This window comes from Apaloderma vittatum, unplaced genomic scaffold (genome assembly GCF_000703405.1).
Source record: "Apaloderma vittatum isolate BGI_N311 unplaced genomic scaffold, ASM70340v1 scaffold11154, whole genome shotgun sequence".
In the NCBI taxonomy this organism is placed as follows: domain Eukaryota; kingdom Metazoa; phylum Chordata; class Aves; order Trogoniformes; family Trogonidae; genus Apaloderma; species Apaloderma vittatum.
In genome coordinates, this window is record NW_009714387.1 from 10,260 (window position 1) to 30,072 (window position 19,813).

General features: G+C 43.7%; 1 protein-coding gene across 1 annotated transcript in view; it reads left to right on the top strand.

Annotated features, from left to right (window-relative positions):
- Positions 1–319: 319 nt before the first annotated feature.
- The window catches only part of ACE2 (angiotensin I converting enzyme 2), a 24,787-nt gene continuing 5,293 nt past the window's right edge, over positions 320–19,813 (top strand). The window contains 15 exon segments of the mRNA XM_009868754.1: positions 320–502; positions 3,367–3,410; positions 3,412–3,505; positions 5,335–5,428; positions 6,027–6,170; positions 7,445–7,554; positions 8,115–8,223; positions 8,955–9,052; positions 10,685–10,854; positions 11,896–12,122; positions 12,901–13,045; positions 15,188–15,286; positions 15,935–16,057; positions 16,420–16,592; positions 17,525–17,583. Coding sequence (XP_009867056.1) covers positions 320–502; positions 3,367–3,410; positions 3,412–3,505; positions 5,335–5,428; positions 6,027–6,170; positions 7,445–7,554; positions 8,115–8,223; positions 8,955–9,052; positions 10,685–10,854; positions 11,896–12,122; positions 12,901–13,045; positions 15,188–15,286; positions 15,935–16,057; positions 16,420–16,592; positions 17,525–17,583 — 1,872 coding nt within the window.

The following is a 19,813-nucleotide window of genomic DNA, read 5'->3' on the forward strand; positions in this document are numbered from 1 at the left end:
ACCAGCTGTACCATTGACAGCACATTTGGGAAACATTAACCAAAAGTAAAAGCCTTTTATAAGAAGGCCATAAAATGGCAGGAGTAATTATGTTTTTCCAAAGTTAATCATTGACTTTTGTTTATTTGTCTTTTTATAAAAAACTTTTTCCTTTCTCTCCTACAATGGATAAAACCTATAAAAGGCCTGGCAAAGTGGATTCAGCCTTTTTTCCTTCATGCTAGCCATGCTTGAAGGCTGATGAGACAGAGCCTGACAGAGAAGCTTAGGAACCTGAGGAAACCTACTTTGGTGAGAGATTCTCATCCTGGATATGAATATGTTGGTCTGCCTTTGGCTTCTCTGTGGTCTGAGCACAGTCGTGACCCCTCAGGATGTCACACAGCAAGCCCAAGTGTTTCTAGAAGAGTTTAACAGGAGGGCAGAAGATATCAGCTATGAGAGTGCCCTTGCCTCGTGGAACTACAACACCAATATCACTGAGGAGACTGCCAGGAAAATGGTAAGTTCTCTGTCCTGTGGGTTTTACTGTCATTTTAGAAATCTGACAGCTACTTTCTAATCTATTTTGGTTCTACCGAAGTTGCCTGAAATTGGAGTGCTATGTCTTTGTTAGCTATGGTTTAATTTCAGGAGGCTAAAAGGGCTTGTCTTAACATAGCAATGCCTCTCTGGAGGTACCTGGGCCACTACCAACCTCTACAGCCTAGAGATGATGCCTGGGCTGCCCTCGTACTGCATGGGGGTAGCGGAGGCTGGACCTGTCCCTAGCCATCACCTCAAGTCAACCCTGCTGAGCAGAGGGAAAAGGTGAGGGAGCACTGCATGTTTGGCCCCAAAATCTGAGCTGGGTGGAGAGAGATGCCCTCTTCTACTCAGGGTCCACCACCACCGGTTCCTCCTTTACCCAGCAGGGGACCTTCCCTGCCACCCCCCATCACTCTTCTCATAGTCAGGGTTCTTGGTAGACTGCCTGGAGGCAATAAACTGGGAAAAATGAAGCGTGATCGTGGATTTCCAAATGCCAGCAGTGAAGTTTGTAGTACAGTGGTCTAGTACATTGACTTGAAAGTCAGTTTCTCTCTGCAGGAAGGACCACAACATTTGTGCTTACATTATCTTGTGACACAGTTATCTTTCCTTCTCAGCACTAACCTCTAGCTGCCCCAGCCAAGTACAAGTACAGGCAAGTACAGTGTTTGTCAAGAGCAGTCATCCATGGTCTGTCTGGTTACTGATACTGCTATCCCTCGGCCTAACATCTTGTAACCTTGGAGCCTCTCAAAATGAACAAAACCACCTTGAGTTTTGTAGCTGAGTGTATCTTAAAGTTCACTCAAGATTTAGAGAAAAACAATCCAGAGCACAAAAATGAAGCTTAATATTCTACGTCTACTTTCATGTAATGGTTTAAGTCTTCCACTTTGTGGAGTTATAGCTTAATTAAAACATGATTCAATTATCGTATTTCTTAATTAAAACAAGGAGACTAGTTCCTGGAAGAAATCCTAATGACTAATCATTGTCAATCTGGAATGCTTTCTGAGGCACCAGGTACTTAAACTGTAATGTTTCCAAACACGTAAAATGAAAGCTCCATATAGTACTTTCAGCATTAATGAGATGATAATAAAATACATGAGGAGATAGCAGCAATAAGAACCAATTAGTCCAGTGCTCAGAGAGAATGTTTTCCCTCACTTGATCTCTTTACTAGCACTGGTAATAAGCTCACTGATTCCCCTCCTTCCTTTTTGCTGGAGGAGCAGAGATAATGAATACTGTCCCTCCTGGCTTCTTCCCATCCATTTTCCTTGTAAATTGGGCCACAAACCCTGTGACTATTCCTCTGACTTATCAACCGGTTCCTCTAATTGAGGGGAAAAGAAATAATTAGATAGCAAGCTAACTCCTTTCCCCTGGCTTTTGTAGCCAAAGAGCCCCCTCTTCTGCTCTACTACTCCTAAGGCACCTCTCCGTGCCTGCTCAGGACAAGGAGCTGAGAACCAGATTTACATGGTGATGCTCTTCCTCTGGGTGCTTTTAAAGCTCCTGCTTGCTGAGCAGTGGTGGAGCTGTTTGCTCTGCTCCCATGAAGGGGAGAGTTTGGAAAGGCTCCTAGTGATGGCTGCCCTCCCTCCCAGGGGCTGCGTGGGCACGGGGAGACATAGCGATGGGCCTGCCGAGGGTTTATGTCTGCCACCGTCTCTCTCTGCCAGAGCCTAAAGTGGCTGCGGTGAGGGCTGAACAATGAGGGCACAGCCCTGGTTAAAGTGCTGGCCTCGCCGTGTGTTTGCACAGGGGTAGAATGTGCCTGAAAGAGCTCTTCAAGTGGGATATGACATTTGTGTTTCTTAAAGCCTCAGCAGGGAGGGATGGGCATTACAAGTGCATACTCCTCAAACTGGGAAGCTCTGGCATGAGGACAAATAATTAAATTGTCCTAAGGACTCAGGTTAATTAGTATTGTTGCTATTTGTAATGAGTGCTGATATGCTAAAGTATGTATAAACACATTAAAGATTGGTGAGTAAGAGTATGACAGTCCCAAATATAAATAATACTCTTATGGTGCTACTTTGTACACTGAAAGCATAGAATCACAGAGTCACAGAACAATTTGGGTTGGAAGGGGCCTTAAAGATAACCTAGTTCCAAACTTCCTCCCACTAGACCAGGTTGCTCAATGCCCCATCCATCCTGGCCTTGGACACTTCCAGGGAGGGGGCTTTCACAGGTTGGGAGTTTCCCATGTCATGGTGTGTAACTGCAGCAGTGGTAAAGTAATCTCATGCAAAATGGAGAGGTATTGCATGCCCAACTTAGGCACTTTTTTAGAGCCTTCCATGTCCAAGTCTAATCTTTTATTTACCAAAACTTTAGGAGGAAGAAGTTCTCTTGCTATTGAAAAGACTCAGTATCAATATCTTGGTTGCTGTCTGTAACTGCTCCTGAAGCAGAAATGAGGAATATCTGGCTCACAGACCTCCTGTGCTCTGACTTGTGTTTGGTTTCTGTTAGGCACAGGTGGATGAAGAAAGGCACTAAGGCAAGAATATGTTGTGATTTAGAGTAGCAGAGAACACAGCTAGGTGGTGCTGGATCAGTTGTAACAAACATGGTGTGAGGACGCAGTCCTGCTCTTTGCTATTTCTACAGAAAAATGGATATCTGGATGTGTGGATAAAATAAAGCCAAAAATTTCTCCAGCTACTTCACTGCACAGTGCAAATGCTTAACCCACAATCCATAGGTGGTCCCGACAAATTAAGTTCTCCCCAGGAGTATTATTTTTTCCCACTTTCTACATCAGGCTGCTGCACTCTTTTGGCAGAGTAATGCAGGGTTTGTGTGAACACCTTTCAGAATGAGGCGGCTGCCAAGTGGTCCACATTTTATGACGAGGCCACCGTTATCCAGCATCGGAGATGATCTCATCAAACTCCAGATCCAGACTCTCCAGGGCAGAGGATCGTCTGTGCTGTCGCCGGAAAAATATAGCAGAGTAAGTTGCTGACTGTACCTCATCATGCTACACGGTGTTCTGACCACCCTTCTTTTCTGGGGATAATGCTTCCTCCCAGCGTCAGTACAAAGAGTGTTCCTGTACAAGATGTTCACAGCAGTACAGGACATCCTGACTTAGAAAGCTGGTTCCCATTCAAGTCAGCAGTTTTGTCATGTTATCCATGCAATGAATTTTAAATGCACACACACGCCTCAGAGATGTCCTTGCACAAATGGCCGCATTAGTCATAGGAGGAAAAGAGGGCCTGTGGTAAGTGCTTGGCTCAGTCCAGACCTAGGGCAATGAGCAGAAAAGGATGGGTGAAAGGATATGCAGTGAGTCAAGAAGGTGAAGGTAGTCTTGCTTGTGTCGAATTACCAAATTGTAAAAAAGAGGGTATGTTTCTATGCATTGAGCATCCTGGGATGCATGAAATTTGGGAGAGTTGGTGACCTCCATCCACAGAAAGCTGCTGAAGGCCAGCAAGATTTAGAAAGATTCATAACCAGATTTGACAATTCCAAAGACAAAATAATGTAAAAGGCACGTATATGGGTAACGACTGCATGTGGCATTGGAGCGAGCAGTTATGCAGACTCAGAAGGGATTTATACCCAAACATCTGAAGGTTAGTTTCCTTTTGCTGGAGATCTAATTGAAACATAACATTGGGTTAGGGGATCCTACAGTCCTGGTTGTAGGAGAATCCTGAGATTTTTCTGCAGAGTGTTAATCACCATGCAAGAGAAGCAACAGACTGACTGGATTTCCTCTCTGATCCAAATGAGATGTGTTTCTGGAAAGACAGATTACCTTAGTGGGAATGCTGACAGTTCATACAAACTTACATTTATTTTGTAGAAGAGCAGTGCACTGATGGTAATGCTGTCTCTGTTAAGGAGGTATTTTCTTCAGCATCTTCCCTGTTTAGACACTTGCAGCTTCCTAGATAAATGACCTTTGGGGATGAAATTGTTGGTTTTTGCTTGAAAAGTGACCTTTTGTACTGTCTGATAGGATTCCATATGAATATTTAAATATTCTTCACTGATACAAAAATTTCCCTGGGTGCCCACTTATTTTAATGCTGACAGAGATAAAGTTAGAGCTGGTCATTTACTACCCCTCCCACTGACAGCTCTACATAGTTGTAATTTGGAGCTTTAGATGAGAAAAAGCATAGTCCTAAAGTGGAAGCTAGAAGTTGTGCATCTTTTTTCTTGAAAACATTTCTAAAATTAGATCTATGTGGCATAAGTTCTGAGATAGAGCTGGATGATTTCAGATGGATTTGGCCTTCAGCTGACCCAGCACATGAGCTGTGACTTCTCTGTAACGGACTGTAAGCAGATCTATGCAATCAGTGTGATGCATTGCTAAAAACCACAAGCAACAGTCGGCCTAGCAGCATCTGCAGAAAGGGCTCTTTTTGCTGCCATTCAAAACCACGACCTATCTGGCAAGTTTAGGCAGGTCCACGCTTATGGAAATGCATTGCTAAACTTTATTGTTTTATTGCTGCTGTATATTGATGGCTCTCTTGTAACAGTCTGTGCTCACTAAATCCAGAGCTCTGTCTGACTGGATATTAAGGACCTGCAGATTACATCATATATTTGGGAGATTATCTGTCTTTTCCAGCGTGGTCCTCTTTCAGTAATGCATTTAGGCAAATTCTTTCATTAATCTCTACGGAGCATAAACATACGCTTAAATGTTAAGCTGGTGGGTGAAGTGTTGAATCAAGCTGTTAAGGAATTAGCATAATTGGCTGTTATTTTGCACAGAGTGGGTTTCTAACAGGCTCTCTCCCATCTAACTTGCAGCTGAGCACGGTGCTAAATACAATGAGTACCATCTACAGCACCGGGACTGTCTGTAAAATCACTGACCCGTCTGAGTGTTTGGTGCTGGAGCCAGGTACGGTACTAGTTGCCATCCTCATCATGTTCTTTACACTGGGAGTTCAAAAAGAAAAAGCCAAAGGGTGGCTCCTGGCTTCAGGAGAACAAGCTGTGGTTTCTATAGATATATCCTGCTATCTAAAGGTTAGTCATTGTTTAATTGCACCTCTCAGTTCAGGGGCCTCCGGCAGGCCTGTCTCCTGCTTGCCACAGAGAAAATTTGGAGAGGGCTGCTCAGTTTGTGTGGCAGCCTGCCTGTCACCTGGGACTTGCCTACAGCACAGAAGTCTATTTTTTTCCCCTGTTGTCAAAGTCTTATTGGACTCAATGTTGCATCGAGGCCAGTCCCCAAAACACTACTAACTATAAGAAAGCTAATGCAGAGAGAGCATTTAAAGGACTCATGATCTGCTCCATATCTCTCAGAGAGAAGGGCAAAAATCTTAAATCAAAAAAGAATGCAATGAGATAATGGGATATTTTGGTACATCAAACACAAAGCATTTTCCTCTTAGTTCATGAAATCTCTTTCACTGTTCATTCACCTGCTGTGAAAGAAAAATAAAGAGATTCTGCTTTTTCAAGGTCTAGTACTTATTTTTATGTTCCAACAGGTCTGGACACTATTATGGCTAACAGCAAGGATTATCATGAGAGACTGTGGGCCTGGGAAGGCTGGAGAGCTGATGTTGGCAGGATGATGAGACCATTATACGAAGAATATGTTGAACTTAAAAATGAAGTTGCAAAGCTTAATAGTAAGTCACTTTTTTCCCTTCTTTTTTTCTGGCTTCCAAAAGTTAACAAACATACCAGTCTTTCACAATTTACAGAGGAATTCAAAACTCATATTTTTACACATTGGTGAGCAGCGCTTTTCATGTAAGTTGCTCTTGGTGTGTGCATTGCGAAGTGAGAGGCGATGAAGATGGAAAGCATTGACCAGATCAGAGGTCTTCACCAGCCTGGAACAAAAAGGGAATGTCTTTGTTGGCACCTTTCCCAAATGCCACAATGCATCAGTGCTCTTTATTATATACTGCCTTACCCAGAACTGCGCTGCTTGTGACTTATGGGCAAGGATGTTCAATCCGAACAGTTTCTGTGTGCTGCTGAATCTTGGAGATTACTCCTTGTTTCTGTCAGCCTTGACCTTCTTGCACTAGCCTCAAGCAGCCATACATTTATAAAAATTATGCCCTGATTAGAATGATCAGATTTGGTAGTCCTGGGACAGCAGATGCAGCTAGGTGCTTAAAAATGATTTTGCACTAAGGGAAGTGTGCTTCCAGTTGGAGATTTCATAGGGATTGTAGGGAACTGTCTTTTCAAGGCACAGTGGTAGGTCGCTGCTAATTTGCTAATTTGAAGTAGCTATATCACCTGTCTCTTGGCCAAGCTGTAGCTGGAGCTAGACAACAAGAATAAGAAATGGTAGTCCAAATAGTTAGACAGGAGAAAAACATTAAGAAATGGTCGTTGTGACCTTTTTCCATACCACTGAGGAAGAGACCTCAGCTGTGAGACATTTCTACTCTAGGCTTGATGGAGATCAGTGGACTGAAAGACTTGTTGGAACTGGGAGCTGAATTTCATTCCTGGTGTCTATCACCTGCCCTGGTGGTTTTGTTGCTGGAGGGGACCCATGTTCATTGCCTACCAGCTTATACCTTCTGTGAGGAGCCCTTAGTATCCAGCCTGAGCAGAGTCTACCCTCCCTGACAGCTGCAGTTCCAGTCAAGAGTGATGACTTCTTTGACCTCCATCTCCAGCCAGAACGAACCTAATTAGCAAATAACTGTGACTTCAATTTCTGCATTTCTTAGAAATCTCCCATATCTACATGTTGATGAGACAGAGCCTCGGGGGAGCACTCTCCTCCCACCTACACTCAGAGCACCTCACCCTTTGCTACTTTGCTTTGGGGGGAAGGCTGCAGGCCTGCATGAGGTTAGCAGGGAGCTGCAGGGCTCCTGGAAACTTGAGCAGTGCCATATGTGCTGTCTTGATGTGACACATCCATACTTTACAGATTATTCTGACTATGGAGATTACTGGAGAGCAGATTATGAATCAGACTATCAAGGATACGAATACAGCGGTGACCAGCTGATGGAAGATGTGGAAAAGACATTTGAGCAGGTAGAGGCAGGAGAAAGCTCTCACCTGGGCACAGGGTTGTGTTTTGTGTCATGGGCTTACGTGTTGATATTGTGAAGGAAGATGAAATCCGCTCTAAACTGGCTGATCCTAGTCTACATGCGGTTAATGGGTGTTGGGAGACATACATGACATTTTTACCTCTGTAGCCATTCTAGGACCAGCTTGGTCCCCTTGAGCTGCAAAGCCAAAGGCTGGGAAAGAGGGAGCTCTGCAGATCCGTGTCTCTCCTCCTTGTAGGGCCATCGGTGGGAGGTGTGTTTCCCATAGGGTAGATGGCATCCTTGGTACTTCGCATCTACAGTTAGCAATACTCTCTCCCTTATACCTGGGCAGGATTTCTGGGACTAGAATCTGGACTCAGCGCTTGAGCCTTGAGCTTTCCATCCCCCGAGGAGGGAAAGCTCAGCTGTAGATTTGAGGTGCACTTACCTTCCAGGAGAATTTTGTCAGAGACACCTTTGAGGCTCTTTGTTTAGGAAGGATGAGTGGCGTAGATCAAAGAGAAAATAAATTGTTGTTTTCTCCTCCTCTGCTTCCAGATCAGACCTCTGTACCAGCAGCTGCATGCCTATGTGAGGCACCAGCTAGAGCAGCTCTACGGCCCTGAGCTCATCAGCTCCACGGGATGCCTCCCTGCTCACTTGCTGGGTACGTCAACGTGGCCGTGTCACGCAAGCCTAATCTTGTACGCAGGACAGTCACCTTCAAGGCACATGGGAACAGAGTAATCTACTTGTTTAATCAGGATATTAACAAACAGGTTACAGATAAGAGAAGGGGAGAGGAGAAATGGAGAAGTCCCTGGCAGAGATGACACAGGTGCTTAGCAGCAGAGGCAGGGAGGGGAAGCAGATGTCCACATCCTTGATGGAGCTGGTGGCACCCAGCTCAAAACTCCAGCACTGAGCTGTAATATTTCCCTCCCCTCTGCAGCACTTGTGTTCCTTAGAAATGTGAGCTTCAGAGAGATTTATTTTTCCTTTTAAATCTTATCCTAAGGTCCCACATTTCATGACTTCGCTTACAAAGCATGCAACACGAAGCTGCTGTAACAGTACTGTACATGAACATGAACACGGCAGTGACAATCACGCGGAGTAACAACATGGATGGTCAGTTGTGAATAGACCTTTAGGAAGTTGATCAGTCAAACCATGTTGTACAAGAATAGCTGATCTTGGGGAGTAGAAGGGTCTTTGATCTGAGTTTAACCTATGCCTGAATTCCTAGAACTGCTTCCCTCCATGTCTGGATCTGACCTGTTTAGATATATAGGAGTCCTTACTAATAACACTGCACAATTTATGGAACTGTCTGGCACTGATGAACAATATGGAATCAAAAATTTTAAGTGTTTTATGTTTCTGTCTCTTTTGAAGGTGATATGTGGGGTAGATTTTGGACAAATCTGTATGCCTGGACTGTTCCCTATCCAGCCAAACCAGACATTGATGTAACTTCTGCAATGGTTCAAAAGGTAAGGCATGCCTTTATGCAATACATGTTACGTAACAAATCTAGGTCATATAAAAATTATATACCATGTCAGCTGCTCTTTAGGAAACTATAGCTGCCCTAAGGCAGTCACACAGCCAGCAAAGCATTGCTTTTCACGTCCTTTTTTTCTCTTCACCTTAATGTATTCATGCATTTTCTAATGTAACTTTTTCTCTTTTTCCTCCACCCTCTTTAACTGGCTTAATCTTGGCTCCAAGTCTATTTTCCTCAGAAAGACCTATCCATTAAGAGATGTATGCTGTACAAATAAATATTTCAGGACTCATGGAGTTGGCTGTTATCAAATATGACCTTTGCCAGCCATTACCCTAATCAAATAGTTTGTATATTGCAGATTTTTTCTACCAGTCTTGTTTATTTGGATACAGCTAGGAGACGGCAACCCTACCTATTATCTTGATAACTACATAGCACCATAAGGTCTGTGTTTGAGATCTGTAGTGCTAACAGTATGACAGCTCCTTCACCAGGCCAAGAACATTGGGAAAAATCATGGAATCATGAAATGATTTGGGTTGGAAGGGACCTCAAAGACCATCTAGTTCCAACCCCCCTGCCATGGCAGAGACATCTCCCACCAGATCAGGTTGCTCAAGGCTCCATCCAGCCTGGCCTTTAAAACTTCCAGGGATGGAGCATCCACAGCTTCCCTAGACAACCTGTGCCAGTGCCTCACCACCCTCAGGGTAGAGATAACTCTCTGTAGTCTTGCCTAATCTTCACTCCTTTTGTAATAAAAAGTGATGGATGGAATTTGATTTCTGAAATAGGATTATTCACCTGAAATCTACCTTCCTCTCACAGGAAGAACTCCGTGCAAATGCTGTGTTGTCAAGAGAAGGAATAGCTAAATCAGACTCACTCTGTTATACAGTACTGACCCCTTTGTAGTCGTAAATTTGTGTGTATTGAAGTAGCACTGTGAAGAAGGAAGCATTAATTACAAAGCCTCAGGGCAAAGGCTGGACTCATCCTTGCTGGTGGATGTGCCCGATTTAAGATTCTCATCCAGCTCAGCTGTCTACCATCTAAATCTCTGAAAATTCAGTTCAGTAAATGCAGAGCTCCTGCTATGTAGAATAATAAAACTGCTGAATGACAAAAATATTCCGGACATTTAATATGCAGTTACAATCTGATAAGCAACTCCTCTAGATAAATTTTCCAGGTTTTATGGTTCTGGCAAAGATCTCCTCTCATGCTCATCTGCTGGAAGTGCAGCTCTACTCCCTCAAATGAGTTTACCCCAACTGAAGTGGCTGAAGGGTCGGACCCCAGATCTGACATGTTGCTCACAGGAATGCACACTACCTCATCTTTTACTGAGTGCTTCTTCTGGGTCAGGTGCTATCTGCTGGACCTCTGAGCACAGAAATCTATTTTGTTTGCAGGGAAAACACTTAATTCCATTTCCCAGCAGAATTTACAGAAGTGCTGAAGGCAGACAGTATTGTCTTCCTCTCAGTAAGTCAGGTGCTGCTCTAAAGTCTCTGGGAGACAAATAGGAGGTCAGCTGCCCTGCGTTAATCTGGCTGTCGGGAACAGGTTGTGTGCAGAAGCAGTGGTTAAACGGTGGTGTTGTCTCTTTCAGGAGTGGGATGCATTGCAAATATTCAAGGCTGCTGAGGCCTTCTTCACCTCCATTGGCCTTTACAAAATGAATGATGGCTTCTGGAATAACTCTATGCTCACAGAGCCAACTGACAACAGGAAGGTTGTCTGCCATCCTACAGCATGGGATCTGGGGAAAAATGACTACAGGTACTGCAGTCACTGTGACCTGGTTTTATACCAGCTCCTAGAATATTTGGGTTTTCACTGAAGCTGTACCATGTTAGTTTAAGTTATAATTTTTCCTTATTTATTTTTTTTCCTGGCTGATAAGGGGAAAGGAAGACAAGAGAGCAGAAATCCTATATGACTGCAAACCTTTCTGTGTAACTTCTGTGAAGACTTAAGGACTGCTCTCAAATTTAACCAAAGAAGTTACTACTATTTATATGATTTAGAGAAGTAATGACTATGTTCTAGGGCTTAAGAAATAAGCAGAAATGTGGGTGCTTGTATATAACAGTGAGATTTGTAGACGCCTGCACATTCTTCATCAACGACAGAGGGTTCCTGGGTGGCAAGTGAAAAACCTCCTAAAAGCCCATTACCTTAGCAGATATATCCAGTTTCATGAAAATCCATCAATTTTTTCCTTTTGGAAAGGAAAGGGACAAATTCCCACACAATGAAGTCTCCTGGGGAATATTCTGACCCCTCTCGCAGTCTCCACAGTTAGCTGTGGAAAGAAGCTGGTCCCCAGCAGAGCCTTAGTGAAAGCTGCCAGCCTCACACCTCAGCAGCCCGGGGAAGGTGAAAGAAAACCATGTTTGAAAGAAATTCCTGTATTAAAAAGTGTCTACGGGAGAATTAAGTAGGAGGAGTCACTGACACAAGTTTTTTTACACTCCTGTCTGCCTAAGTTTGATGGTGAGTACTTGCTCCAACACACAGAGTGAATTTATCACCAGGTTTCAGAGAGTAGGTGCTTTTCAAAGAGCAATTTTCTCTTACTCCCATTGCAGTTTGAAGGTGACTGAAAGTGTTTTGCTGAGTTCCCCTCCAAGCCTTGCTCTTGCAGGAAGGACTGCACCCCATGCCAGGATGTGGCTGCAGGGGTTTTGCAAGGGGCGAGGGGTGTTGTTGGCAAGCTCTGGAGGCTGCTTTGCTCCATGATTGCAGCAGGCAGGGCTCGGGCAGTATCTGGCTGGTCCACCATCTCTGCAACCACAAACACTTTGCTCTGGTGCGCAGGATCAAGATGTGTACCAAAGTGACCATGGACGACTTCCTGACGGCGCACCACGAGATGGGACACATCGAGTACGACATGGCATACTCCGTACAGCCCTACCTGCTAAGAGGTGGTGCCAACGAGGGCTTCCATGAAGCAGTAGGTGAAATTATGTCACTTTCTGCAGCCACTCCTCAGCACTTGAAATCTCTTGACCTCCTAGAGCCAACTTTCCAAGAGGACGAAGGTAAATAAATGTATAAATGTTATAAATTGCATGAAAATACTTGAAGGCCTTATTTCATAGCAGAAGACTCTGTGTGTGAAGTGAGTGATCAGCTGAGAGGCTTCTGAAAATCTTACCCACTAACTTACCAGAAATACTATTTTTTTCTGAAATCACATCATGAGGCAAGGACCACTACTTTATAATGCTGATACGTAATTTAGAAACAAATAGCTAGCACTTCATTACCTTTGCTACTGAACTAGTCATCCCAAAATCTTCATAGCTCATTTAGGTGAGCCTCCAATAGTCTTTTCTGTTCAAATTGCGTGAATCTGTATATTTATTTAGCAGCTCAAATGAAACCGAAACTTTGAGATTTACATCTGACACGTAAGTGAATTTTGAGTGGACAACATAGGCAGGCTCTCATGATAACACAGTTTATCTGGCTTCCCTGAGTATTACCTTGTAAGGATAGAGATGTACCAAAGCCTTCAGCTCAAAATTTCCCAGAGACTAGAAAGGTTTTCCGTGGAGGATAACAAAATGTAAATGTCAAGGGGCTACATTATTTAAGAGGTAGGGGGAAAAGAAAGAGAGATAAAACTGTATACAATACCTAAGTGATCTTTTGTCACTGTTTTTTTCAATAATACTCTTCCTTCCACTTTTTCCTTATTGAAAATCTGTAATTTAAACCAGATGTAAGCATTAACTGTAAAAAGAAACAACTTTATCTGTCTAATCAAATACTAATTGCTACCATAACCATTACCTTAACTGCTTCTCTCTTCAGAGACTGAAATCAACTTTCTGCTCAAACAAGCACTAACAATTGTTGGAACAATGCCTTTTACTTACATGCTGGAGAAGTGGAGGTGGATGGTGTTTAGGGGTGAGATTACAAAGAAGGAATGGACGAAGCGGTGGTGGGAGATGAAGTAAGTTTGAGAAACAAATATGATTTTTTGCAAATGCACCTGAAAAACCAACCCTTCACAGTTACTCAACATACTGAGGTGCCTGTTCCCCCATAGGGCAGTATTTGTCTCTCAGGATGTTTCTACAAATCCTGGTAGAGTGCCAGCTAGAAACACCAAACATGGTGCAGGCAATGTCTCACAAGCCATGTATCTGCATTAGCACTGCTTACAGCCCTGGGCACTTCACCCTGCCTCTTGACAGAGTTTCTCCTTGTTTCTAATGTGAGCTTCTCTGATAAAGACATCCCATGGCCTTCATGTGGGATGTTCCAGATCCCAAGATCAGCATTGCCATCCTCTCAAAGCATGCCCCAAGACATCTTTGTAGCTTAGGTAGACCCCTTCCATCTCATCAAGCATATGCTCTGTTTGCTACCTGCCTCCTTAAGGACAAGTGGGAAGTGAAGTTCATCACAGTTGCCAGCCTGAAAAGCATACACAGTCTATCAAATATCTGTGCATAATTCTCTGATTTGTATTTTCTCCCCATTTTACTTGATGGCAAGTTGTCCAAAAGATTCCAGAGCAATGCTTTCCTTTCTTATGTATCAAGATACCACCTTTCTCAGTCAAGAGAATAGTTTCCCTGGCAAGGAATATCCAGAGGTGTCTTTTCAGATTATGTCCACCAGTCAATCTATTTTAAACACCTTGTAGCTCAAGATTTAAAAGCGGTTTGATTTGGACTGAAATCATAGAATCATGAAATTTTTTAGATTGGAAAAGACCTTGAAGATCATATAATCCAATCGTTAGCATAGCAATGTCAGGTCCAACACTAAACCTTGTCCCTCAGCACCTCATGTACATGTCTTTTAAATACCTTCAGGGATGGTGACTCCACCACTTCCCTGGGCAGCCTATTCCAATCCTTGATAACCTTTTTGGTGAAGAAAATTTTCCTAATGTTGAATCTAAACCTCCTCTGGTGCATCTTGAGGCCATTTCCTCTTGCCCTATCGCTTGTTAATTGGGAGAAGAGACCAATCCCCTGTTTGCTATAACCTCCTTTCAGGTAACTGTAGAGAGTGATAAGGTCCCCTCTCAGCCTCCTTTTCTCCAAGCTAAACAACCCCAGTTCCCTCAGCCACTCCTCATAAGATTTGTTCTGGAAAAATTTTTACCAGCTCCATTGCCCGTCTTTGGACACGCTCTGGCACCTCAGTGTCTTCCTTGTCATGAGAGTCCCAAAACTGAACACAGAATTCAAGGTGTGGCCTTACCGATGCTGAGTACTGGGGCACAATCCCTTCCCTAATCCTGCTGGACACTGGTTAATGTGAGGGCGGAAAAATGCAAAGAAACCAAACAAACCCCACACTGAAAATGGAGTCTACTCTCTAACAGGAACACAAACAGTGAGCCTTCATCAAGAAACAAAACCTATAATAAAACTTGACATAAGCAAGCCTCCTGACCCACTGTAAAAATCAGTCATCTTCAATTTATTCAAAAGTAGCAGAGATGTCAGAGAAATGGAGAATGACAAATTGTTCAGGGAAGATTATCACATCTCTTGTAGCAGCACCGCAAAGTTCTCTGCTGGAACAAGACCTTGAAATACAAGTTTATGGAAAATATTTCCATGTAAGCTTATTGCCATTTCCAGAATTTAGGACATGGGTTGTTTCCATAATACTGATCAGGAAACACATTTTTGGGACAGGAGAATAAAGAAAAACCTCATCTCCAGCCCAGTGGTGCAGCAGGCCATGCACATTTTGGATGACCCAAAGGTCTCTGCATGCACCTACCACGCACAAAAATGCAAATGTTAGTCTCCAAATGTTAGTACTTGGGATGGCTCAGGGCACAAGGTGTGTAGATTATTTCATACCACTAATTACTCCCTGGACACCTTGCTATCCTAAAAATCCCTTCCTTGCACTACCGGTATCAAAGCAGATTCTTTTCTGTAGTCTCCAGCTGTGGAGCAGGACTCATTTGGGGTTACTATGTGGATTTCTGTTTGAAAGTGAGAGGTGCCCATCAGACAATACAGAGGAAGATCAGAGTCAGACTTTTTTTCCTGATTATCTATTAACAGAAATTCTTTTCTTTTCTTTTTTATTTCCCCTTGTGTTTCTCTTTCATCCTCAGGAGAGAAATAGTTGGTGTTGTTGAACCAGTCCCTCATGATGAAACCTATTGTGACCCTGCAGTGCTGTTTCATGTGGCCAATGATTATTCATTCATAAGGTAGCTCAGTGTTTAATTCATGACTTATGTTTTGGGTTCAGAATAAGCCCTCAGTACCTAAAACATGTACTGGAGAGTCTGAGGACACGAACTTATTTTGTTTAAAGTCCTGACTGAAGGTCACTGATTGCAGTGGAATTTTTTCTGTGGCCGTCAGGGGCTGCTCCATAGCAATCTGTGAGCAGCAAGGAGACTGAGGAGCTTCATGATGAGCACAGAAGCCATCAAATTGGAGAGAGGACATCTGTATGAGATCCTTGACTCTTGGAGGGACAGCATGCCCTGGACCACTGTCACTTGGGCCACCACATGCAGTCCTGAAGCAACTATCTCTGGATGTCTCTCTGCGTCCCAGATGTCACATTTTAGAGGGCTCAGCTGGAGTGGAGAGTCAGGCCTTAAAAACCTTACTGGTTTATGTGGCAACAAACAGATTTGGAGCTCTTCTGCTGTGTTTGATCTTGGCAATTTGCTAAATCTGAGATGGTGTAGCTTACGTATATCAGCTGGCCTCCCTCCTGCAGTGCAGCCTCTCAAGCAGGAGCACTGGCTGACACAGCAGAGCTTTGCGAAGGCCAAGGGGTTGCAGGTTTCCTTGCCAGAAGTCTAACAAACCCCACACCTTCCTTCTCTTTGCCCTTCCTGTAGGTATTACACCCGGACCATCTATCAGTTCCAGTTTCAGGAGGCACTTTGCAAGGCAGCTAACCATATGGGCCCTCTCCACACATGTGATATTACCAACTCCAGCGCGGCTGGTCAGAATTTGAGGTAAAAAACCAAATTTCTCATAGGTAATAAATCAGAGCATAATAAAGCCTGATTCATCCTTGAAAGTGTGTGGAGTCAACAAGGTCACATCAAGAATGAACCTAGCTTGAAAATTTAGCATATATCTACTCAGTTTATTTTGACAATCTGACTATATTTATATCCACTGAGGATCTAAACATTAAAGGCTTAATTGCCCGTTAATGAGAAAATAATTTATTTTTATTAATAGGAATGATGGGAGGAAGGAGGGAATTCAGAAGCAAAAAAACCTGCCTTTGATACTGACTGCAGGTGGTTTTGCTAGATGACTAGATGGAATATGGCGATAACATATATTACCTCTTCTTCCACGTACACAGACAATTGCTCGAATTAGGCAGATCCAAGCCCTGGACTCAAGCACTGGAAAGCATAACAGGAGAGAAATACATGAATGCAACACCTTTGCTCCACTACTTCGAACCTTTGTATAATTGGCTGCAAAAAAACAATACTGGCAGATACATTGGTTGGAAAACAGACTGGGCTCCATGTACGTACAGCTTGTGGGTGAATTAAGGACACTCGATAGTCCTCACAACCCTTGACCAGCAAAGTCTCTTGTAGCTGTTGAGGGCTCTTCTCCCTAGGGAAGCAGTGTTATGAGAAAGACACACCAAGCAGGAAGTTTTACTCATGGAAAGGCTTCCTCATGGCCAAAGCTGGAGAAGTCAGCACACTTGAGGTTTGTCACAGCCTCACCCCGTTATGAGAAATAGAGCACTAAGAGTGTGGGATGGCTGTGCAGAGGGAAGAAAGACCAGAGGCTTGGACTTGCATGAGGCTTGCCTGAGAGCCATGTGCATGTTCTGTAGAGCTGGGAGCCACCAGTCCTGGGAGCTAGAGGACTCTGAGCTGGGAGTGTAGGGTCAAACTGGTGCAGAAAAAATAGTTTGTTTTTTTTACTGTTATATACTAGTCAAAGAAAGGAACTCAAGGGAAGGAAAAGGAGTAGACCGTGGAAAAATGCATTTTTCAGCCTATTGTGGTGACACCAAGTGTTGAAGCACCCAGGTTATATGCATGTAATCACTAATGTACTAGAGAGCATCGTAACTTTTACAGTGCTGTACCAGTCTCTAACGTTGGGATTCACCTAACCAGACACCAACATCTGCATCTGAACTGCTCATTCCCAGTGTTGAGAAAGAGGCATTTCCTTCAGGAGATGTCTAAAGAAGACGAGAGGAATGCACCTGAGATGTGCTTGCACTTTTGTCTACTACAAAGCCAGACTGGGTGACTGACAGCTCAGATGTGGATGTCTGCAGCAGAGGTGGATGAAGAGAAACAAGATCAATTGGACCAAGCTGGCCAGGGAGAGCAGGGGGATGTGTAAGAGAACTCTAGCCATCCCAGCATTTCCCAGGGACAGACTTTCTGCTGCTGCAGCTCTGACACAGCCCTTGTTTCTTTTTAAACCAGATTCTGACAATGCCATAAAAGTGCGCATCAGCCTGAAGTCAGCGCTGGGGGACCAGGCGGTAAGTGCGTTTGCGCTGTGGCACTCCTTCCATCGCTTGTGCAGCAGAGATGTCATGCTAAAGGCTCTCAGAAAATCACAGAATCACAGAATTGCCTAGATTGGAAAAGACCTTTTAGATCATTGAGTCCAATCATTAACCTGACACTGAGAAGTCCTTGACTAAACCACATCCCTATTGCAATAAGGCAGGGTATAGCTGATCTTTGTATCTGAAGAGTGGCATCAGGTCAGGTGAAGGTTTATCACATAAAAGATGTCTCATCTGAGTTTGTGGTCAAGAATCCTTCTACAATTAGTGGAGGATGACTCTCCAGGGAGTCATCCCACCCATTTTAAGAAAGACATCTCAGCTAGATGAGTTATTCTGTGGAGATACTGATCATGTTTTACCTGCCACAGGACAGGCCTGAAGGGCTAGAGTAGGGGAGCCCATGAACCTGAAAATTACTATATTTCTCCCAGCTATGCTGGTGTATTTAAATAAAGCCCCTACGTAATTTTGTCTAATTTCCATTATCATGGCTATGATGGCTGCCTTTAGAAGTTATTATTAGAGCAGCTGCTTCACATTTAAATGAGGAGTTAAAGCAGAGGAGTTTGATCCCACCCTCTGTTCTCAAATGCTCTTGGCTTCACACTGAAACACTCCTGTCAGCATTCCTTTGTAGATTTTTGTTTGCCTGTTTGCTGTAATCTTTCCAGGCCCTGGTATATTCAGCTGCCTTCCTGCCCTCCAACCCTTACGCAGAGACAGTTCTGTTATTAAGATTGCAGGAGGCAGTGCAGCTGCTTCTGTTTCAGATGAGAAGGGCTTTCATTCCCAAGAGCTTGTGTGTTACCCTCACTTACACCAGCTGGTCCAATAAAATGCATTACAGCAACGGAAAAAGCTCATCAAAGCCAAAGATGGCTTTTAAGAATTTAAAGAGAGCATTGGCTTAGCCCGTCTACTTAGCCCAGGCTGAAAATTTGCTCCTTGTTCTTGCTGTATGTCTTTATGCTAATCTCACAGAGGCAGTGTAGAAGGCTTAAGTGCAGGCACTTCATTCCTGTTAATAGGCATTTTCACCTTGCAGAACATTAGTAATTTTCCAAGAATGAGTATGTCATCAGGCAGGTTGTTTAGACCTGCATGTCGGAGCCTGTTGGACTAGCAAGGACACAATGCCATGGGCTCATTTTTCATATGAATTTGCTGTCACTTCTATCACTCTCTCACATGCAAGCCCCACTGGAGTTTTATTGCTTCCTAGACCGCTGAGTCGAGTAAGATACAATTCAAAACTGATATCAAGAGCACGAAAAGGTTCCATATTACAACACATTTATTAGTCATTATGGTTAATGTTTAGCTTAGTACCATTTTTATGCCTGCCTTTTGCCATCATAGTCTTTTGTTGTGCAATTGAGCAGCTGTAAAACAATCTCAGACAGATTACTTAATTTGAATTATTGTATGGATGGTATGATCCTAAGTTCTGAAGAGCAAGCCATGGATTTTCATCTTAAAACCAGTCCTCATAACTAACTTCTAAGAAACCTTTTCCATTCAGTAGATTTCTGCCTCCCCCCAAATTTCCTGTACCCTGAGCTCCCAGGAATGTGACTCTGAATGCTGTCATGCCAGCAACAGGTAATGGTATATGCATGAACTGACACAGAGGAAAACTGGCATAGGGTGAGCCTTGGGCAGGGGTCTCAGACCGGCTATGCAGAGCGATGCGTTTTGGCTGCTTTATGTGGCTCACAGCACGCATAAGCTGGGAACCTGGTGCAGCTGTTTGTTTTGAGATGTATTTTGAGCTGCTTAACACTGTTGGGACAGCAGAAAGCATTCTGACTATGTCAGCAAATCTTTTTGTTTCTGCTCTTTAGCGCCAGATGGAGCAGAAAGGGAAAGATCCCACCTCTTCTGCTGAGGGAGAACTGGGGCAGGGGGGCAGCTCCAGCTGCATATCTCAGCTATGTACCCTAGCTGAAGTTTCAATAGCCAAAAGTTCTAACAAATTAACCAGCTAGACTTATAGATGGGCTTATACCAGCTGCACCAGAGCGTGTGCTGCTGCAATTACCCTGCTAATTGTTTTCAGGCTGATGAGATTAAAACTGCAGTGTGGCATCACTGGATCGTCAGTGTAGCTGGTGAGGCTGAAACACTCAAGGCTTTGCTTCAGCTAGGGCTTTATGAAAGTGCCCTCTCAAGGGAAACTGCTAAGAGAGCCCTGCTG